Here is a 23,829-nt window from a genome sequence, read left to right on the forward strand (position 1 = left end):
CCCTCACCTTCCCTCTCTGGGATTTCTGCCCAGAAAAGGGAGAACAGTGAGCACCTACAGCATTCAGCTGAATGCTGCTTCTAAATCTGCCCTGGGCAGCAATGAAGAGGTGAGAGAGGAGAGCTGTCCTCATCAAGGGACCAGATCCAGTGCAGAAGGGAAAGGATTTCACAGATGTTCCCATGTCACCTTTTGGCTCCCACAGGTTGAGAACAAAGCCACATTAAAACACAAAGAAATATGCCCTTGTTTCCCATGGTAGAGGAGGAAGCCAAACAGAAAATCTCTGAAAAGAAATCCTCTTCCTAATCCCTTTTACTGTAAGGTGACAGTAACTCCATGAGAAGGGAGGGAAAAAAAATGGACTTGTTGAAGACTAACAGTGAAAGTGCTGAGTTTACTACTAGTGAGATTTCATTAACAAAAACAACCAGTGCATTTCAGAGTGTGTTGTGCAATACTTCATAACCAGTTAAAGCAGAACAGATATTAAAGCGACAAAAGCAGACTGCGATATTTTATCATTGTTTTTTGAAATACTTCAGTTTTCCTTTCTTTGTTTATTAGCAAAACCTAATCATCAATGTAAATTGCTACAGTTCTGATGTGACAAATTATTAACTAGAGGCTCTATCCAGACTTCCATCTGCACATTCCAACTGCACAATTTATTGACAGAGCTAAACGCAATAAAGGGAGACCTCTGTTCCACCATTATTTTTCCGTGACTGTTTTGTAACACTGCGCATAATTAAATGGATTTCTACCAAACTGTTACGAGAGTTACACCTTCTTCTCCCTCTTTCTGGCTGTGTAACTCCTCATTTTCCCTTCCGCCTTGAAATTCAGTGAAAATCCTCATCGCAAAGTTGCAACCCTACTCAAAATCTCCCAGTGCCTTTAAAATCAGGTCCTGGAGTGCAACGCAAGAATTTGCCTTTGCTTTTTTCATGCCTTTTTTTCTCTTTTCTCCTTCACCTTCATAAATGTGTAACCAGTCTTTTCCCTGCTGTCCAAGAAGCTGGAATTCTCTCGTACTCAAGTATCTCATCATCTTCAAATCGCTGATCCGTTTAGGTCCCCCTCAAAGCCCAGCTGCCCTCTTGACTTCACTGACAGCAACCACGTGCCCCTTTTGAATTTGCAGTCTCTGACTCACCTTGATTTGCATTGCTCAAGCAGCAAGAATTGAGGCCAGAAATGGCTTTTATCTACATATCTGATACTGCAGTCTAATCTACCGGCATGGCTGATGGCAGCGCTGAATGGAGGTCTGATTACGCCAATCAAACTGTAGGATTAGGACCCAAATTTGTAAATTCATAGCACAATATGAATGCTTTGGGACAATAATTATCAGCAAGCCTTGATGCCAGACCACACATTAAGAGTTTTGCAAGAAATCGCAGAAATAAACAAAGATGGAGCTCTGATAAAGTAAGCGACAAGTCTAAAACTCTTCTAACCCCACAGGTTACTTGCGGTCTCCTCCTCTTATTTTATTCTATAATTAACAGCCTCTATTCTGCTGCAATTTGGAAACTGCTATCATTCAAACTCACCCATCTGTAACTCAGAAAAGAACCTTTTCAGCTGTTATGTGAGGAAACAAATGCAGAAGCAGGGCTACTGGGAACTTCTGTTCACTTTGAACTACAGTCAAACCCAAATATAGCTCTCGTGAGCTTTCCTTGTTTGACCAGGGGGAATCAAACCCAGGAAAGGACACAAATAGGCACCTATCAACAATCCTGTTCATTTACCCATGTCCAATAAGGAAAACGCCTGGGCTCTCCGCAGTACTTCTTTTCATGTATGAGTTAATGACCGAGTTAATTTGGCATTTCACAGTATTACGCTTTGACATGGTATTTCTGGAACATCCGTCAGACGTGATTTTCGTGGGATGAAATGGGGTTTTTTGCTCTCATTTCCTTTAGCCTTTAGTACATGAATCATTCCCTCTTGCCCCTCTATGAAAGCTGGAAGTGGGTCTAGTTCTCATTCTATGTGAGCTCCTAGGATTTTTCGGCTTATGCCACAGGAAGCTTTCTGACCGGGATAAGGGTATGTGTCAAGCTTGACGCTGCACGCAGCGTATTTGTGTTACTACAGTTCACTATTGTTTCAGCGTCTGTGACCCCCGATAACGTCAGTTTTTCCTCTGTCCTTGGATACCAGCAGCCGACCACTCAAACTGGAAAAAAACAGCCACAGACACTTCCTTTGTCATGATGGTACCTAGGAAGAAAAGCTGCACGACAACAAGGTTTGCGACTCAAGCTGTCTTTTGTCACAGCTCTGTATTTTTCTTTCTGCTGGTTTGGGCTTTTCTTGGTGCATGTGTGTTGAAATGAAAAAAACAGCTAGAGACCTGCTGTGTGTTTTAATTCCATGACATGGGAAGGGCGCTGACAATTAACGACTTAGTTGCTGCAGTAATCTCAAAGTTTTGGCTAAATATTAGACAAGTGCTGGATTTCCCAATCCACCCCACAATGAACAGGCATAGGCACCTACACTATAGGACTCTTTCATCCCGCACAGAACCTGCAGCCTCACAGAGATTTTTTTTTAAAGAAAGAAACAAGAAAAAAGTCCCTGGTGAGCCTCACAATATAATCAATTAGCCTACGAGTTAGTGAAGTGTACTCCACACAAACCCCTGTGTCACCATACAGTCCGGGAGAACAGGAAGGCAGAAGGGAAAGGTAACTTACCGTCCTTTTCCACTTCTTGGTTCTGGAACTTCTCCAAGAGGTTCTGCGCCCTCCTCTCCAGGTCAGAGCCAGGGATATTCTTCTTCAAGTAATCCAACAGCTTCATCAAACATGGGTAGTCAGGCGGCTCTCTGAAATCCTCCGTACACTGATCAAGCCAGGCTCCTAAGATTGATGCTACTTCACTAAGAGCAAATACACAAGAACGCACTGGTTGTAAACAGCATGTATTGATGCAACCACAGGTGTCTGTGTCTAATACAACAATAAAAACACAGGCATTCATACCCCACGTGAAGGCAGTATGAAGACTTTTTTGAGCACAGAATTTAATTTTTATACATGGAATCTTATTAAGATATCACTCAGATTTTGCCAGGGACCTCATGAAGTTGCTCCTGATTTGCCCTCCCCCAAGTGGATCTGATTATAGTCCCCAAATGAAAACGAATAAAGAATCAAATCCACTTAAGCTATATGGAGACTCTTCTATTAAATTCAGGACATCAAAAATTGATAGAATAGAACAGATTATTTCAGTTGGAAGGGACCTACAACGATCATCTAAGTCCGACTGCCTGACCACTTCAGGGCTGACCAAAAGTTACGGCACGTTGTTAAGGGCATGGTCCAAATGCCTCTCAAACACTGACAGCCTTGGGGCGTTGACCACCTCTCTGGGAAGTCTGTTCCAGGGTTTGACCACTCTCTCAGTAAAGAAATGCTTCCTAATGCCCAGCCTGAACCTCCCCTGGCACAGCCCTGAACCATTCCCATGCGTCCTGTCCCTGGATCCCAGGGAGAAGAGCTCAGCACCTCCCTCTCCACGTCCCCTCCTCAGGAAGCTGCAGAGAGCCATGAGGTCGCCCCTCAGCCTCCTTTTCTCCAAACCAGACAAGCCCAAGGTCCTCAGCCGCTCCTCACAGGACATGCCTCCAGCCCTGCCACCACCTTGGTTGACCTCCTCTGGACGCATTCAGGGTGGCAGCTTCCCCGTGGAAGCGCTAAATCAAACGCTTCCTTTGCTGCCCTTCCTCCCATCAATTGCTGCTGCCAAGTCTAGGGACCAAGCTGAAGCTGCATTGTCCTCCAACCCATACTACTCACGATCTGCTGTCTTAGGAGAAAGACTGAAGGAAACCTTGGCTTCTGTGAAAAAGCCATCTAAGCCTGAACCTAACCCCCATGAACATACACAGTGAGATTGCCTCATCTGTGAAGATAACACCCTAACCGTGACATGTGCAGCACGGGCAGCGCCCAGTATCGAGCTTGAAGCGCCAAGACAGCTGAACCCAGAAGACAGACTGGCCTTGCTAATCTCAGGATGAAATGCGTTTAACAAAAAAATGTATCAGCAGAACCTTGAGTTTACCCTTAGCTCAAAGACAGGGAGGGTTTGTCAAATTACACCATGCAAAAAGGTTATGCTCGGTTATGCTGGAAGAGGAACGCTTAAGGAGTTAGAGGAGCACTGGATCTTGTTCAGGAAAGTTATCGCACGCCTTCTTGGACACATGTAGCTAAAAAGACACCAACTGCAGAGAACTGCCCATGGACAAGCCTAACACAGACTGAGAGGGATGAGGGGAAACCAGAGCTGATGCATCAATGCGGTTTCAACCCTGCCTGAAACGGAGGGAAGCGATCTGTTTATCTCCTTTTCCTGGTTTATGCAGGTTTTAACCCACACCCACCTATTGGGATCGGTACATAGATACTCCACAAATGGATGCTTATGGGAAATTCTTTAAATCCTGTCTTTGCAGGGACTTCCCATCATTTCAACTTGATTTTGTAACAAGATGTAAAATTCATGCTATGGATTTCCAGAGATAACTCACAATGCTGTTGACAAATTTCAACTGAGTGTGAAAAAAACAAAACAAAGTCTGCCGAAATAATCAAATTACTTCAAGTTTTAAGAAACTTCAAGCCTGGATAAAAAAAGTAACTATCAACTTTTCTTTTTTTCTGCTGCATTTTCTGTGAGATCTGTGGTTCGTCACAGCAACGTGCCGGTAGCTCACCATGTCTATGTTGGTGCACTACGACCACGGGCCACAGCACATATTACAGGCTGGGAAGACACAGACAGCATCTCAAAAAACGATGTAAAGAGAATTTTATTCGCATGAGCTGACAGAGGGATTAGGGAAAAGGACTTTTGTGTGCAGTCACATAACATGACACACTGTCCACAGCCACTGCCTCATAATCACCTACTGTGACAGAGTAGGACATAACGTGAAAGGGAAAAAAGCCCCTTGTTCCAGAGTAAAAGGCAAAAGAAACCTCTAAATTTCCTGAGAAAATGAAGTCCTGAAAATTTCCCCCTTGACAAGGAAGCCATCCCTGTATTTCAAATCTCTTCCAGCCAGTAGTCACATAAATGGTGCTAGGAGGATAAGCAAACCCGTTCTTTACCCCTTTAACTGCACTTCAGAACAGATTTGCTCTTTTTCTTGCAAATTTGGATGACTTCAGAATTTAAATCTCACTCTAAAAGCAACACTGTAGATCACAGGGGCACTAGTGGCAAAGAAACACGCATACACACGCTGCCTGAAACAACCCCAGCTTCGGTCTGCAGACACTGCTGTCATGCACAATGAAATCAGTCACAAGCCATAACCATTTACCACCAGAGGTAAAGCAGGGGAAACAAACACTCCTCCTTTGTTGAATCAACTAACTCTTGGCCTAGATGTGTTCGTCTCATGTTGAATTCTGAGACAATTTCCCTGACAGAAAGATCTCTGCGTTATAGGGCTGGATATCTTACCAGACCGGTGATATGTGGCCTTTACACAAGCCTCTTTAAGCAAGCCAACAGTGCTCTGAAATTTCAAAGGAAGCAACATCTATGCTGCCCACAGCCTCCCCCAGTACCGAATCCTGACTGGGGCTTCCTGTGCAAAATAACAGTGAAGAAACACACTTACGTCCCCAGGACTGGTTTGGATTCAGAGGAATCCTGGCTTACATCCTCTTCACAGCCTGAGGGCTCTGGGTTTCCGCACCTGAAAAAATGAGACGGGTGTTTAGAGGAACTCCTACTGAATAAAAGCAAAATCCTAAATAGCATAATTCATATACAAGTCTCATCAACAACTAAAAAGCTCAAACTACAAATATGGAATCTAACACTTGGGCAAAACTAAGGAGCTTGAAGATTATTTCACTTAGGAGGAAACAAGTCCTCAAGAGACAGACAGTTCACTTACATGAAGCAGCCTGCACACAGGAGGAATCAACCAAAACATTTTCCTTGCTCACAGGTCCAAGACCCTTTCTGCCTGTTTGCACTCCATCCTTGCCCAGAGCAATATTCCAGGGCGCAATGAGGCTGCAACACAACCACTTTCTCCAACGCAGCTTCTCTTTCTCTAGTAGTTGCCATTTCTTCCTACTCCAAGAGGGATTTCCCACAAAGTTCTCGAGGTGACAAGTGCCCACTTGTGCCAAAACTACTGACACACTTGTCACGAGTGGGAAGGGCCCACGGCACTCTGAAAATTACCACTGGGAAAGAGGAAACCATGGGCACGACTCCAAAAGTGCAAAGCAAAATCTCTCACCTACACAGGCAGCGCATGTGCCTCGAAGGCAGGATTATGCCCTTCATTCTCAACGGCAGTGCCCCCTGTTTCAGACATACAGCTCCATAACGGAGTTCATGGTTCCTTACAGCCAGCTTTCATGAATGAAAGCGGACAATTACGCACAGTCCAGAATAAGGCAAGCTGATTTTACGCATTCTGTGCCCAACTAAGGGTGTCAGGCACCTGAAATTAATCTGAACAGTCAGAGGAGAGTAAGTGCATCTTTAAGTGCTTGTGCTACAACATCCTCGTAACATCAGATAGAGAACACCTAGCGGGCTGCCAGTTTGTGTCCAGGAGGTTCATGTCAGAACTCTTAACAAAGTCATCCAAAATGTTTCAAAGGACAAAAAGAAGAGGTGGAAGTATCAGTCTAAGGCTTCACACGCAAGAATCCCAGGTCTGTACAGATAGCGTTTGCAATTCAAAGAAAAATTCCATTCAATTCAACTCACTATTTATTTATTCCAACTTTTTCTGTTAAAAACGTGTCTTTTATAAAAGTCAGTAAAATAAATCATACACAAAATATTACTGGCTAAAAGGGACAATCTATACGCACACAGCTGTTGGCTCCTCTGATAAATCTGTGCCTCTTTGGCAATTTACAGGCCTAGGAAGCAAGACACTCTCACGACACACTGTCACTTGGCAAGTCAGCTCCTCTTTAAAGTTACTAGCACCCCCACAAACTTGCTGTCCTTTCGTATTTTATTCTTCAAAGATACCTGTGCCCGAAACATAGAATCCAAAACTGAGGGTATAGGAAGAATTACCCGTTCAGAAGAATGAATTCCTCAACAGTTTTACATTCTTGGATACGTGCACTGTCAATCTGTATTGCTCCCCGTGCTCTATGTCAGAATTAGTACAGACTGAGAGGTAAAGCTCACGGTAGTAAATCTAACTGTACGGTCTGCTCCCCAGGGTGGCTGCTCTTTCCTCGTCTGACTTCTTACCTGGCTGCAAAGTTACTGCACTTGAGCAACCACAGCTATTATCACAATCACAGCAGGACTGGCACTTAGGCATTTCAACATCGCTATTAATTGAGCCACATAACGTCCCTACAAAGCAAGTAGGATCATACCCCTTTCCTGACACAAAAGAAAAGCACAGATGGCTTATCCGTGCCTTGTTCCTTACCTACCTAAGCGGGAGAGCCAAAATCAAAAGCTAGGAGTTCTTACGCTACTCCTCTGTTCTGATTACTATAGGCCAGAACAACTGATTCTGTACATCATGGAGTCATAAGTGCTGCTGCGGGCACGAGGGGTGGTGACTTACAGGTATTGCTGTCAGGGAAAGCGGGGGAAGATGTTCAGGAAAGAAGAAACCGTCTTCTAGAGAAGCCGATCTCATGAGCTCCACTGCCATCAGAAAAACAGCTGAGATGACCAAGTGACAACAGCCCTGGTTTGCAGCAGGTCCTATCCACTTCACCAAACGCTTAGGGCCGCGCTCTGTAGTTAGCTGTGAGAGCTTAGCCCTCCAATGGCCGTATTTTTCACATCTACAGAAACCTTCCCTGATACCTGTTCCAATAACCCCACTTCACAAAACCCTCGTGCAATAACGGTATCCCACACTCCCACTGATATTCCATGAAGGGCCATGCTCTCAGTAAAAACCTCTGACCACAAGCATCCAGCCAGACACACTGATGTGTCAGCTCAAAGAACATCTGTACTCTGTGCTCCTGACAACCAGGCACTTGGCTTTTAAAGTTCAAATCCTCAAAAAGACAGATATAGTGGCTCAGGTCTATCCTGTTAATAGCTGCAAAATGGACAAGCATACCAGGAGGACCTCTCCTTCCTCAAGTTACGAGATCACGAGAGGAGTTCAAATATGAACACAGATTTCACATGTAGACAATGAGCTCCCACAAGGCTCTCAAACGAGGCTGTGCCACAAGCGCACTCAAGCCCTGGCACGGGACTTGCAGGTCTATTCTGAGATACATAAACACACTGAGTGTTCTCCATCTCATAACCAAGCTCCTTTGGGTCCATGACACGGCAGTTGGGGGACTAATCCCAACCTGATTTACACTGGTGAAATTATTCTCCTCATCCCCAGTACAAATGCTTCATCTATTCTGCAGGAAGGGTACTGCTGTAGCTCATATTCTGTGCCTGGACTGACTGGGAAAGGGGAAAGTCAAATGGGTTGCCCAAAGCTGGAAGAGACCCTGGAGCTCATTTTGCATGGCAGTGTGGGAACCTGCTGGCTGCCTACTACTGCCTCTACCCATTACAGAACACTGCCTTCTTGGTGCTTGTGATGAATTTTTAACTACCAGCTGTTCTTTGATGACTTCTCATGGCAAAGGGGAGGAAAATACTGATAGCTCTCTGTCACAGCAGCCAGGAAAAAAAATCAGAGAATTGAGCTCCCACGTTGAGTCTCATGGGGCAAGAGGAACAGCCCAAATCAGTAGAGCTTCTAGCTTGCTGTCCTTGCTAAGTGCTAAAAAAAACCAAACCTAACAAGCGATAACATGTGTTTCTAACTAAAGCCTCAGAGAGTCCTGTGTCATTTACAGACATTAATTAAGCTCTACATCTCTTCTTGTCAGAGACAGCTACTGAAATGCTCACAGCCAAGGAGCTTTTACCAATTTATCTCTGGTGCTTAAGCAAAACAGTTGCTGCGTGAGTGACGGAAGGCAAAGCGACCTCACTGTCCAACCAATCCATTCAGACAACGGAGGACAGGAAGGTGTTCAGTATGTTAACGGCACATTTCTGGACTGGGGATGCTTGAACCCTTTTAAGCCAGACTCAAAACCCCCCTAATCCCAACACACAAGCCATCAGAAAAGCAGGGAGGTAAGCAGTGGGAAGACCACGCTCGGTATTGTAGAACAGAATTGAATCGACAGTCTGCCTGAATCTCAGGAATTAAAACAGTGCAGCGTATTTCTCAGTCTTGATTGGACTGTGTGACATGTGGACATGACAGAAGAGTTCCACATTTTTCTTCCACCTCAAAACAAAAGGAAGCTAAAGGCTTCTTCTTCAGTGACGCCTTGAGAAGTCAGTGCACTGATAAAAAAAACTAAGGTCTTCTTAACTGGTGGAAGCTGAGACATTCATAGAAAAACAATCCTCAGTAACGCTGACAAGAATAGAGCATCTTCATACTGTAATCAAATATAACGTTGCAGCTACTCTTCACCGCCACAATGCATGCAAACCACAGATCACACCGCTGTCAAAGAACAAATGCTGAAGACCTAAGGCACATTTTTACACCCGACATCTACAGATAAAATCCACGTTCATATGGTGCTAGGAGGATAAGAAAACCCCTTTTTCACCCCTTTAACTGCACTTCAAAACAGCTTTGCTCTTTTTCTTGCAAATTCGGATGACTTCAGAATCTAAATCTCACTCTAAAAGCAACACTGTAGATCACAGGGGCACTAGTGGCAAAGAAACACGCATACACACGCTGCCTGAAACAACCCCAGCTTCGGTCTGCAGACACTGCTGTCATGCACAATGAAATCAGTCACGAGCCATAACCATTTACCACCAAAAAAGTGCATGGGAAACAAACACTCCTCCTTTGTTGAATCAACTAACTCTTGGCCTAGATGTGTTCGTCTCATGTTGAATTCTGAGACAATTTCCCTGACAGAAAGATCTCTGCGTTATAGGGCTGGATATCTTACCAGACCGGTGATATGTGGCCTTTACACAAGCCTCTTTAAGCAAGCCAACAGTGCTCTGAAATTTCAAAGGAAGCAACATCTATGCTGCCCACAGCCTCCCCCAGTACCGAATCCTGACTGGGGCTTCCTGTGCAAAATAACAGTGAAGAAACACACTTACGTCCCCAGGACTGGTTTGGATTCAGAGGAATCCTGGCTTACATCCTCTTCACAGCCTGAGGGCTCTGGGTTTCCGCACCTGAAAAAATGAGACGGGTGTTTAGAGGAACTCCTACTGAATAAAAGCAAAATCCTAAATAGCATAATTCATATACAAGTCTCATCAACAACTAAAAAGCTCAAACTACAAATATGGAATCTAACACTTGGGCAAAACTAAGGAGCTTGAAGATTATTTCACTTAGGAGGAAACAAGTCCTCAAGAGACAGACAGTTCACTTACATGAAGCAGCCTGCACACAGGAGGAATCAACCAAAACATTTTCCTTGCTCACAGGTCCAAGACCCTTTCTGCCTGTTTGCACTCCATCCTTGCCCAGAGCAATATTCCAGGGCGCAATGAGGCTGCAACACAACCACTTTCTCCAACGCAGCTTCTCTTTCTCTAGTAGTTGCCATTTCTTCCTACTCCAAGAGGGATTTCCCACAAAGTTCTCGAGGTGACAAGTGCCCACTTGTGCCAAAACTACTGACACACTTGTCACGAGTGGGAAGGGCCCACGGCACTCTGAAAATTACCACTGGGAAAGAGGAAACCATGGGCACGACTCCAAAAGTGCAAAGCAAAATCTCTCACCTACACAGGCAGCGCATGTGCCTCGAAGGCAGGATTATGCCCTTCATTCTCAACGGCAGTGCCCCCTGTTTCAGACATACAGCTCCATAACGGAGTTCATGGTTCCTTACAGCCAGCTTTCATGAATGAAAGCGGACAATTACGCACAGTCCAGAATAAGGCAAGCTGATTTTACGCATTCTGTGCCCAACTAAGGGTGTCAGGCACCTGAAATTAATCTGAACAGTCAGAGGAGAGTAAGTGCATCTTTAAGTGCTTGTGCTACAACATCCTCGTAACATCAGGTAGAGAACACCTAGCGGGCTGCCAGTTTGTGTCCAGGAGGTTCATGTCAGAACTCTTAACAAAGTCATCCAAAATGTTTCAAAGGACAAAAAGAAGAGGTGGAAGTATCAGTCTAAGGCTTCACACGCAAGAATCCCAGGTCTGTACAGATAGCGTTTGCAATTCAAAGAAAAATTCCATTCAATTCAACTCACTATTTATTTATTCCAACTTTTTCTGTTAAAAACGTGTCTTTTATAAAAGTCAGTAAAATAAATCATACACAAAATATTACTGGCTAAAAGGGACAATCTATATGCACACAGCTATTGGCTCCTCTGATAAATCTGTGCCTCTCTGGCAATTTACAGGCTTAGGAAGCAAGACACTCTCACGACACACTGTCACTTGGCAAGTCAGCTCCTCTTTAAAGTAAATATAATCTACACAAACTTGAATGGGAAAATGCAGTAAATATTCTCCTCCCAAAATAAGATCACCTCCGATCTAATCATGTCCCAATTAGAATTCAGTGTGAGAAAACTAATCTTGTGGGTTCTAAGCATTTATACAGATACAGCAGATGTGATTTAACAGTCTTACCCTAAGCTATTCCTAGAATATCATCCAGTTCTTCTGCTGTCTGCAAATACTTATGACTGCATGTTCACGTGAAGTACTAGAAGGGGACAGTGAATTCTTTCTTATGTTTGTACAATCCCTGTCTCAAATCAGCAGCTCCCAAACAGGAGAGTGTAGGTCCAAAAATATCAGTATCCAGAAAAACATACTAATCTATTCTAGGTATGACTTTGCAGCCCATGCATTCTTTTTTTTTTTTTGAGGGGTGGGTAGAGGGAAGCTGTACTAATTTTCTTGCGTTGGTCCTAGTTTGGATCCTTAGCAGTCAGACACGGCACACTTTTGCTGCCTGATGACTACGCTTTAATGACAGCTGGGATGTGGGCAGCATGCATTTACACATTTTATCTTTATGCTGAAATTCTGAATTTTGCAGGACTCTTGACATCTTTCCATTGGGTTATTACGTCCATGTCCTCTAAAAGTAATGGGAGAAATTGCTGAGCACATCCCCCTATCATGTAAATGATGGCTCAGTTCCCATTGTATACTGGCTCTTACCTCTCAAGAATTTCCAGTACTTCCTTAGCAGAAGCAAAGGCACGGTATGTAGACAGAAATATACTGGTGTAGGTGAAATCCCGGTCTCCAAAAGCTGTCAGAAGATTCTTCACAAGTCTGTCCAGAGTCCCAGCTTTTATTGTCCGGATTTTGCAGGTTTCATACTGGCTGACAGTATGTTCTGGAGGGAACTCGTCCCCTCCAGCCTACAAAGTTGAAACAAAACAATCACAAAAATCAGACAGAAGCCAGATCCCGGACACAGCTTTCACAATGAAACAAAGATTAAATTCCATCTTTCACCTCAATACTCCATCTTTAGTTACTACGTGATTTTGTCACTTTTGGCTAAATGAACACCAAATGCCGTATCGAATAGCAGAGGTTTTCAGTAAGTTTATCTTGAAGATAACTTCTACGCTCCACACAATCTTTTACAGTCCAACTGCTATTAAGTTAGCTTATGATCCCATCAGATATTATCATCTAAAAGAAAATCCATCACACCACAAATAATATTATTACTGGGAGGAACAATAGTGGTAACTCAGTGCCCCATTAACTTCTGAATAAACACGAAAACTGACCACAACTTTGGCATCAGCACTTGTGATTCCCTTTCTGAAAATACCAACTTTGGGTTGCCACACAGAACCCAAGGTCATGAACACATCTGGATGTGAAACATTTCATGATACTTTTGCAAGGAGGGTGCCAACGTCATCTTGCAAACTTACCATTAGAACATTTCCATCTTCTCTTACAGTTTTCATTTGGCACAAGATTTGTCAACAAATTTAGGGTTTGGTGTTGGGGGGAGGGGCTTAGACAGCATTTGGTTGTCATGCTTACAGACTGGTTTAAGTCTGAAATAACTAGAAACATTCCCTTCAATTCTGCCATTATTTAGAGGACGGTTCAGAAAATTATTTTTGTGACTACTTTAAATACTGATTTGTTAAGTATGTGGGATAAAAACTTTAAAATGAGATTATAAATCAAATACATCAACAAGAGCAATCAAACAGAAGATTTCCCTCTACCTCTTGAGTTGACTGTCTCTGGGAAGGAATGTTCAGATCACTAACCTAAGAAAGGCCGAACTACAGAGGCAGCATGGGGAGGTGTACAGTTCTCTTTCTGTTGCTGCTGTTTAATGGGGACCAAACTGACTGATGGACTGCATCCTCAGCTTGAGGAAAACATGCCGTGACACACCTGCTCTTTTACCTCAGTCACAGTTACATGACGTGCATAATCACATATCACCAGCACTAATGGAACTCCAGTAACAAAAAAGTAATTTTCCTTGAGAGAAAGAAATGGCTTGAGCCCATTCGAGTGTCCGCAACCATGAGTGAAATGAAAAATCCTGTCAAAAATCCCCAGACATCACTATGATTTATGTAAATAAACTATTGGAAGATCATCTGAACGAATGAAATACCTTTTTGAAGTAGTTACTTTTATTCACTTCCACTGACTTTACAAAGTCAAATCCTAGCTAGGATTAATGGCATTATGCAAAGGAGAAATCAAGCCGTCATGAAATATTTCAAGGGGGGGGGGGAGGGAATCTTAAATCTTCTTAGGTTAGATTAGATATATCAGTAGAAGAATACTACAGGAAACAAACTTGCACTGGACATGAACACACAACACTCTAGTACTTAGTCTTTGCATCATCAACTCTCCTGCAACCTCAGGATAAAAACTAAGGAGTTCAACCATTTTCATCGCAGCATTATTCCGCTGCAGATTTCCTCCTTACATACTCACCCACAGCATGTCTTCAGCTGGGACTGCTGTGATGGTTCTCTTCGGAATCACAGCCTCCCCTCCTAGTAAGAGCTTCTGCTGTATCATGAGATCACGCAGTAACAGCATATCATTAGGTCACATTTCACAGCCTTACAGTAACGGTTTATAATTTAACAGCTCTTCTGAGTTTGGAATATCGAGTCGGTTATTTGTACAGACTGAGAGGCTCCCCTAAGTAACAAGACAATCCATATTCTGAGTTTCTCCATGGTTCCTTGATGTGTCTCAAATTCATCCCGACCAACCACCACCAGGACTGAATATGAAGTTCATGGACAGTTTGACCAGACGTTTTGCTCCAGAAACTGCCTGCTAAGGTATGAGTTAGAAACAACAAGGCTAACGATATTCCAACATTAACACAACACCTTGGGACTAGACTGAGGACATGAAGACGGCATCTTAATGACTTAGAGTCACTACCAACTCTGGCTTGGTATATTGACAAAAGCACAAAGAAAAAAGTTAACCTATTCATAAAATAATTAGGAACGGATCACCCATCCACTTCATATTTACATCACGACCTTCCATTGCTTTTGAATTATTTACAATAGACACCCTTTTTTGTTTAAAACAAGATAGAGGTCTTTAATATTAGTCTAAAGCCCTGCTACTCTGGCACGAGGACATCTCATTTCCCAGCTTAAACAAGGTCCAACAAACTCTTACTGCTACATTAAAATACAACCTCCTGTATTAAAAAACAAAAACAAAACCCCAAAACCAAAACCAAACAAACAGACCAGACAGGAAAAGAAAAATCAGGAATAACAGCAGTATCCCACAGTGTTCTGGGCTTTCTAACAAGAAGTGGGCCCAGGCACAGATTTTTGGCAGAAAAGTGCCTCTGTGTCTGTAGGAAGGCCTGGAAGAGCCAGGATCATCTTGCACCATCAAGACACAAAGACCTGTCAACAGCCCGTAAAGAGTATAGATGCAGTAGGTAAGCAGAGGCCCTAGGAGACTTGCAGCCACATCTCAACTGCAAAATGGCACCATTCCACCCTGAGTTTAAGACACTGAAAGAAGCCATTCCCAGAGGCCCTTTTCTGTCCACCTGCTGCAGCCAAGTGGGCTGGGAAAGTGGTCCAGCCAAAACAGAGCCCTTTATTTCACCTCGTAGGCTCAGGTTTAACCCGCACAAGTTCACCCCACGGCTGCAGAAACACACAGGCTGATGCAGGGAACACAATCTTGGGTGCAAGCTGTAAGAATTTCTGGAAGCACTGTGGGTTTACATCTGCTCAAACAGACTGGCAACTTGGGCTTGTGTCATGAACCCATTCATACCTCTTATAAATAGACAAGGCAACACACAGTACTACTGCACCAAACCCCACTGTTACCCCAAACGCAACCCCACAGGGAATGAGTGAAATTACACCAGAATAACTTGAAAAACTTTGTTCCGTGGATCTCATGGCTGATATAAAGGTGTATAATCTGTTATACACCTGACTTAAAGGTACATATAGAATTATATATGGCATCACCATTACAGAAACACTATAAGAATACTGTTTGTTATTGGTGCTATACATCGCCCGCCTCCATTCAAATTTTCCCGAAGCAAAACTTGCTCAGGAGAAAAAAAAACACTACATTTTCTTGCTGACTTTTCATCGTACAATTAAAATAGACTTTTGACAATAACCACTTATACAATGCAACCACTTTCAAACAGGGAAGAACGCCTGCACCACCGTATTTAACTATTAATTTTCTATCCAGCAGATTGTCCAAACCATGATGTACTGATTTACGGCCATATTCTACTCAGCGTGTGTAAAGGCGTCTCATTCACTAAGGTGAATGTGTACCAAACAAGGGCTGAATCTGCTCCCAAGTACGATACGCGCACAAATTTCTCTGCTAATTGCAACACTGCAACTTCCCCAAGATATCATACTGGGAGAAAGTTAAAAAAAAAATAAAAACAAACCCCACACCAAAAACCAAAGCAAACCAAAAAACCAACACCAAACCCTGAAAATCTAAAACTGAGTTTGTCAGCAAAACATTAAACTGCTAGAAATCATTTTAAGAGACTTGTAGGGATTGTTCGTGCTTATATTATTTCACATATTAAAGCTGCAGCAGCAGCTCCTCTTCAACAGGTACTTAAAAATATTTTATCATCCCTAATTTTTTTCAGTGATTTCAAGATTCAAGATGAGCAGATTTTCAAACAGTTTAAGCCCACAGCTTTTTTAAATCAGAGCAGTTATCTTCATGAGATCCCTGTCTCCTACCCACCTAAATCACACCTTCCCCACGCCAAATACAGGCACCGCTGCTGTTCTCCAGCCATACAACAGCATTTCTGACTTGATCGATGAATTAAAACTTCTTGCTGCTTGACTATCATTTCTTACACCCGTTCCTTGGTAGTTTGGGGCTGGACACTACCAGATGCCCAGCATGGGCACATTAAGCTCTCGGAGACAAAGCTTGAAGACATGAAAAAGCCCCACGCGCCATCATTACCATCAACCTCTAGGTTGACCTTTGTCATCCTTATAGAAAACAGGTAAAAATTCATTTGGTTTTTTGGGTTATATATAGATTAATTTTAATTCCTATCTCATTCTCTCTAGGAAGCAGACTTATTCTTTTGTTGTTCTCATATGGCTGACAAAACTTGATCTGTTTGTGTTCACTTCCTTTGTGAGGCTTGACTTCACCAACTCTTAGTTTAACTCTTAGATACAGCTTTCTCTGCTGACAAGAGCTTTTCTCTATTTCTCAAAGTCTAACTCCTAAAAAAAAAAAATAAAATCTTTCTTAGATCATTATTCATGCACCCTGGTCTGAAAGGTTTTTTCCCTTATTCAAACTAGAAGTCAAGGTAGTGTTTGCAGTTTGGTCTCTCCAACTTCCAAGCTCATACATTCAACTATCTGAACTTCCTACCTTACTTGACTTCACCAAACACATTCCACAGTTTCCAAGTGTGCCACTGTAAAGCTAAGCATCTCACAGACCTACTCTACTTACCTTTCTACAGAACTTAAGGCAAATCGCACTGACACAGCATCACCTCATACTGGATGAAAGAACTGGCCGGCACTAGTATCTACTGCCTTGGTACAATTCTGGCCAGTTGCTGAGAACATTCCTCTAACCAGGTAGCCTTAAACTACCCCCTCACTTGCCTCTTTGCTATTTACATGGTCAATCATTTTCTTCCTGCCTTACTGTCTTACCCCATTCCTTCTTTTCTCTTTCCACTAACGTAAGGCCCATTCTGCTAGCCCCTAGCTGTGGTTCATCTTCAGTGTATGCATCCACTGGCATACGGCACAAACACAACCACCAGGCCAAGCATCTTCAAGAGAAAGGCCTTTTTTCCATCCCTCCTATCTTCAACTGTGTCCCCTCCACAGTCAAGCAGTTTCAGTATTTCAATTCAATCTCATTCCACACCTGCAGTCCCAGCTCCTCAAATTCTCCAGCCCTTGTTCCTCCTTGCAAAGGAACCCTTGAACAATTCTCATTTCTATCATTTCACAAATGCAGAAGTTTCTTTCCCGTCGTCGTCCTCTAATCCTTTCATTTGTCCAGTGGATGCCATCCACATCATACACTTTCTCTTGCCCCTTTTGCCCTCCACAGTCCCATCCCTCAGCTAATCAAAATCTCTTTCAGTCTCTCACCTCTTAAACATTCCCCCCATCTCTCCACTTCCTTCTCTACCTGCTGCTTTTTCCTTTCTCTGCCAACTAACTGTTTACTTTTCAGTTTACTATTTACATAAAACCACTGACTGGAGTTCACCTCTCCCGACGCCACTCATACTCTGTCAGCATACTGCTCCTGGCAACAGAAATTCAGGTGTTCAGCAGCTAATCTACTTTTACAGCCACTGCTCTACTGTTCTTATCTGCTTCTGGCTAAGCTATGATTCAGCTTGTCCTTGGTTCATTTCATGGGTACCTGGCTGTCAGTTCAAGACCAACAAACACCACAGAACTCTAAATTTTTCACCCGTCTTTTCTGCTTTGCTGTCTTTGCTTCATGGACAATAGCACCATCCGGTTCAACACACAGGTGCCAGCCTCCCTATAGGCTGCCTTTACAGCCTCGGGAGTAAGCTGAACCTCATACAACCTTCTCTTTCTAGCCACGTCATTCAAATGCCTTGCTACTCCTCTTAAAACTTTTATTCCAGTTACCAATATGCCTTTTTCTCTAGCCTGATCTATTTACAGGAGCTCGTAAATACTTCCTACTATTTTTTCCTGGGAAAAACAGGAGGCACAGGTGGGAAATCTGACACTCGAAGGAAGCAGATTTGAAATTATCTGTTCTGACTGGAACTCTATGTACTTCTTGGAAACATAGGAAGGGGAGCTTCTAAGCACTATCTCTATGCAGGACAGAATTTGCTTATCTTTCTTGACTGTGGGTTCAGCACCGCTGCATTGCTTTATGTCATGGAACTTCACAAGAACACGATTTGATGTAAGTCTCGGGGCAGTTTTAAAAGTCTTTAAAACATCAATCTGGATACTACATCAAACCAAGTTCTTACATCATTGCCTCTGATCCTGAAGAAAATATAGAAACATAACAAAACAATACGAAAGCTAGAGCCAGCTCCTGAAGATCTGGCTCAAACTGCCACAGCTGCACTGATTCCAATGAAGTGAGGACATTTTCTATCAGCTGGGGACTTGGCCTGACAGAGGTGAAGCACTGGGCAGCATGCCAAATTGAGTGCGTGTGCATTTAAGCTCAATCTACTTACCACTAAAGCCTTCATGCTTTGAAATGTACCTTTGACAAACAGTACAGGGCTGGAATTCCTGCAGACATGCAGACAAGTAATTTCTAACCTAGCTGAGAAAGCACTACAAAAATAAGACCCAAACCTATATTCACTTAACTTCTCAGGAAGTTTCCGCTAACTTCCGACAGATCTTCATTAGTCAAAATACTATGACTACTAATTTGGAAGACCTGAGATAGGTTCCTAGCAGCAGAAACAAGCCATAGCCCAGTCTGAAACAACTGCTAAATGTTCAGCTTCTCAGGCCATAAGCTAAGATCCTTACTCCTGCACTAAGTATCATCCGACCCCTCGCCACAACTGGTCAAAGCTTGTCTGCATGTCAAGAAAAGAGTCAACACAAGGAGAGAGTTACTTCAGATGACCCAGGCAGTCAACTTCAGCGTTTTGGGTTTTTTCAACAGTGAGAGCAGTCAGTGCTAAAAGTTACTATCCTAGCGATTCGTGTGGAATTCAGCTCCCTGGAGCAGGCTCCAAAGCCCATGAGCAGCCTTCCAAAACGCCACCGCGCCAGCTTTACTTACGCCTATCCAGTTTGCTCCTTCCTTGGCAGCGTGCTGAACCTGCACTCGTTTCAGGGTGACATGGAAAACGGCTCCCTCTTCCACCTCTTCATCCACATCCTGAATTGCGCTCTGCCAGGGAAAGGAGAAAGGGGGAAAAAAAACAAAACAAAACAAAACAAAAAGAGAGAGAGAAAAAGAACATTTTCACTCCTCTGCTAACCGCACTCTACCCCAGGTGCTGTACTGCTTCACACAGACCTGAGGGCAGAAGATGGGCTGCACAAAGTAAATACAACAATCAAAGCAATACGGGATACTTTCAGATTGAGGATATGTTCTGGAGATACTCTTGGCAAACTGTCCTCTCCTGTGGTATCAAGATACCTTGACTTCCCATTCAACTGTTTTTCCTAGACTAGCACGTACTTTAAATAGTTGTATAAAGTCTTTTCTAAGGAAACGGTTTGGGTTTGATTAGCAATCTTCTCTTCCCTCCCCTCCCCCCTTTCCCAAAGCAATTAATCTCTTTGGCCTTTCATTTATGGAAGGAATTGCACTTTTTAAAACTGCAGAATTACTTAGGCAGGCAGCCTTTAAATGCTTGTTAGCTTCGAAGTTTAAAATACACCAACCTTTTATTTCTTTTGACAGGACGGATCCAAAGAGCCGGTGGTTTGCTTTTCAAAACCTATTATTCCAAGCTACGAAAAACTTTACGGAGTCGAGGCTTTAAAACTCACAAACACTAGAAAGCGGGTTAAAAAAAATAACAAGGATAACAGAAAAAGAAGTAGCGCAACGTCCTCCAAACTTGAAGCGAACAGGTGCTGCAATGACTCCTCGTTCCCCAGCTGATTACCCGGACAAAAGCGCAGGCAGAGCCCCCGCGTCCCCGCTTCTCCCGGGGGTGGGGGACTCCCCCCCTCCGGAGCACCCTCCCGGCCCCAGGCACGGGCTCACGGTTCCTGGGGAAGGCAGCATCGCTCCGAGCGGCGACGAGCAGGGAGGCGGCAGCGCGCTGCGGCTCCGGCGAGGCTGCGGGGAGCGGCGCGCCCGGGCCACCCCGCCGGCACCGGCACCCCGCGGGCAGGGCAAGGGGCGGACGGGACGCCCGGTTACCATTTTCGCTTTCCACAGCAATTTCATTCTCGGCGCCTTCCCGGGCGCCTCGACGGGGCACGCCGCCGCCGCCGCGGGCCGGGCCGGGCCGAGCCGTGCGGCCCCTCGGCTCCGCGGCGCGGGAGGCGGGAGGGCGGGCGGCCGCGCCAGGCCCCGCCTCGGCCCGGCCCCGGCCCCGCCGAGGGGCTTCCTGTTTACCGCCGGCCGACAAGTTGCGGCGGATTCAGTCGTCCCTGCCCGGCGCCGCGCCGGGAGCGGCCGCGGGGCTGCCGCTCGCCGGGGCTCCGCCGCCCGGAGCGGGGCGTTCACCCGCCCCCAGCTCCCTGGAAGAGGGACAAGGTGCGGCGCGTCCCGCTCGGCTTCCAGCGGGGACGGGGCCGGCGGGCAGCGCCTCCTTCCCGCCGCCGCCCGGGTGCAGCCGCACCGGCAGCGCCCGGTGCCCGCGGGCGGCCGGGGCAGGTGCCCAGCGCGCAGGGCCGGGCCGGGCCGCCCGGGGGGCTCCCTGCCCGCTCCTGACGGGGTTGGAACTGTTCTAGCACTTAGAAAGGCAAACGGCCAGAAGGGGGATTTTAGGGCAAGCTCAAGCTGGACAAGCTTACTTCCCCAAGCTTGCAAGGAAGGAAGTCAGAGGCTGTAGGGAACCCCAGCCCTGCTGCGAGCGGCGGCACTCCAGGTTGTCGCGGCCCTGCTCTGCGCTCGCCCGCCGGGCAATTCAGGTGGCTCAGACAGGGGCAGAGCAAGGGCCTTCCTCCTCCTCCTCCTCCTCCTCTTCCTGCCCACCCCAGGCAGGCCGTGCCAGGGCAGGCAGTCCCCACCATGCTGGCTCTTTACATAGACTAAACCCACAATATCCTTATTTTTTTTCTGTGGGAGCCCCTTGCTCACACACAAGCCCCTCTGAACCATGACCATCCTCTTACGCAAGCACTAGCTGCAGAGATCAGCATGCTAACACAAGGATCTCGACCACCTTAAAAACACTGACTTAAGTTGCCTATTGAGCTGTCTTTAGTTACCGGGATTTTTGGACTTACAAAGGAAAGCAGAGAGGAGCTGAAGGCACCAATTACTGTGCAAGGCAATGAAAGCAGTGAGACCTGAACCAGAAAGCTCAGACCTCCTGAACCTCAGCACTAACAGCCAGTGTATTCACGTATTTACACACAAGTGTTACTGGCAAGTCTCTCAGGAGCAGTGCTGGTTCGGAGAGACTGTTACCACTTGCAGCTGTTAACGTGAAGCAGCACATGAAAGCAAGGAACATTATTTTAAGCTACGAAACCAAGATTGCATTGTGTTGTCACGGTTGAAGTGATCAGAGGATTTGCCAGGCGGAGCATTGAGTTTATTTGTGTAACACCAAAGTGATCCAGAATATGCTGAGGCAGATACAAACTTCAATAATCTGACCAGAAACCCCCAACCCAATATTAAAGAGTCTGTGTTTCGTAGAAACTTTCAGTATTTACTTGATTGAAATCTTAATCTAGTTATTTTGTTTACTTATCCCTTAAATGAGTTGACATGAGTAAGCTTCTAGAAGCTGTTTCCGTTACCTAGTTTAGCTGCAAGAGGAAAACTGCAAGATGGCCAGGGCAATACACAGTGCAACTTAGTCTGACAAATTAATTTCATCTTTCTTTAGCCCCTACCTAGGATGCTAGTTCAGAAAAGCACGTAAGCAGGAGCTTTACTTCAGCATGAGCCTAAACCATCCACATCAAAGCAACTAAATTCTTAAGATTCTTTGATGAACTGGAGCCTAGACCCTGGAATCAGAATGAGTTGCAGGCTCAAACCTCCACGGGACTGAGTCTTGTCCCCACAAGAATTCCGTCAGACATTGCATTGCGTAGAGCCCTGCAGTCACATTTGCAACAGATTTTCAGTGCAAAAGTGTTTATCCAAATCCTCTGCCAATTCTCATATTTGCAGTTTTCTAGTTCCTTGGAAGTCTGGATTCTGTTGCTAACGGCCTCACTTGGGAGAGGGATAGGTGTAGGTTGGGGTGGTTTGCTCATCAAAGCAGCTGCCAGGGGATGGGATAGTGTTTTCCAACATCGTGTGCCTTTCTTATGCCGCAGTATTTGCTTGCTTTCCAGCTAACCAAAGAGGTCAATTCAAATATACTCCCTCTTGCAACGGACGTCGTCCATATTTATATCCTCAGATGTCATCGCTACAACCGTGTTGTTACATGGAATACAAGAAATTTCTCTCAGACTGGTAGAACCTTTCAAAGTGAATGGAACATGCTGTACTGACTACAAATTTAACAGAAGGACCCAACTCCTGTTATTAACTTTTACCAAAACATGCGTGTCTGTGTATGTGTACATAACATATATGTGTTTATTTGATCTTTGAGAGAGAAAGGATTGTGCTCAGTCTGGGCTCCTAAAAATCTGATTTCTATCCAGATACTGATTATTTCATACTGAAAAGGAGGAAAAGCGTATGTAATGCTTAACTTCCCTTTAGTTGCATTCTAAGACCATTATGTAGTGTTCAGCCCCTTATGTAGACCAAGAGACAGGATCAGAAGGCACAGGAGAACATGAAGACAAAGCAGGCTCTGATTAGTCTAAAAGATGTTCTGTAAAGATTTCAAGGACTGAGAACAGCATGAAAAAGCATGAGAACAGTCTGCAACTCGGTTTAGTGGAACTTCTGGTTTGCTCTTTTAACAGACTTTAATCACAAACTCGATCTACACCAATGAGCCACACTCGTGGTTAACTTTGTGTTAAATATTTGGTTCCTTCCCAATCATGTTCACATGCGATAGCTACATTCCTGCCATAATCAAGGTCTGTGCCTGCCCTTTCTACTGAATCAGAGTTGTTCCTCTAAATACATCTGAGCACGTATTCCTTCCCCCTTGCACCAAGAAGGAAATGCAAATCCACTTGTTAATGCAACCTTACGCTTCTCACAGTGAAATGTTATCTAAGAAGATCCTTTGTGGTCTGGAAAGTTCTCAAACAGCAGATCATTGACCACTTAAGCCCAGTGAGAACTTGCTGACTGTCCACAGAGAAATAAGTTAGTCACAGAGTGATGATTTTTCCTTGTTTTCAACTGTTGCTACAGCTGGCATGCAGACACTTTCATGAGCAGATAAAGCAAAAGACCTATAAACCAGCTGGAAATAAAGAACAGCTAGTCCTACTGCCTCTGCTAGGGGCCTAGCGGAAGGAGAAGAGGAAACAGAAGCCAGCGGTACCCAAATAAGGGAAATATTTGGGAGAGCAAAGGAAAAGGACAAAGTAACCAGGCGATGTAAGAATCGTCGCAGACAGCTTCTCTATGAGAGAAGGGCATCGCGCAGCCTAAAAGGAAAGAAGCCAGGTACCAGAGCGCTGCATGCAAATTAGC

General features: G+C 44.6%; 1 protein-coding gene across 1 annotated transcript in view; it reads right to left on the reverse strand.

The window, feature by feature from the left end:
- The window catches only part of LOC141960994 (ral guanine nucleotide dissociation stimulator-like 1), a 44,483-nt gene extending 23,910 nt beyond the window's left edge, over window positions 1-20,573 (reverse strand). The window contains exons 1-5 of the mRNA XM_074907433.1: window positions 20,452-20,573; window positions 19,351-19,461; window positions 12,211-12,416; window positions 10,168-10,245; window positions 2,721-2,905 (exon numbers count right to left, since the gene is read on the reverse strand). Of these exons, the coding sequence (XP_074763534.1) occupies window positions 2,721-2,905; window positions 10,168-10,245; window positions 12,211-12,416; window positions 19,351-19,461; window positions 20,452-20,478 (607 nt within the window). The 5' untranslated portion in view covers window positions 20,479-20,573. The remainder of the gene's footprint in view (window positions 1-2,720; window positions 2,906-10,167; window positions 10,246-12,210; window positions 12,417-19,350; window positions 19,462-20,451) is intronic.
- Between the last annotated feature and the right edge of the window lie 3,256 nt (window positions 20,574-23,829).

Source organism: Athene noctua, chromosome 5 (genome assembly GCF_965140245.1).
Source record: "Athene noctua chromosome 5, bAthNoc1.hap1.1, whole genome shotgun sequence".
NCBI classification, from domain to species: Eukaryota; Metazoa; Chordata; class Aves; order Strigiformes; family Strigidae; genus Athene; species Athene noctua.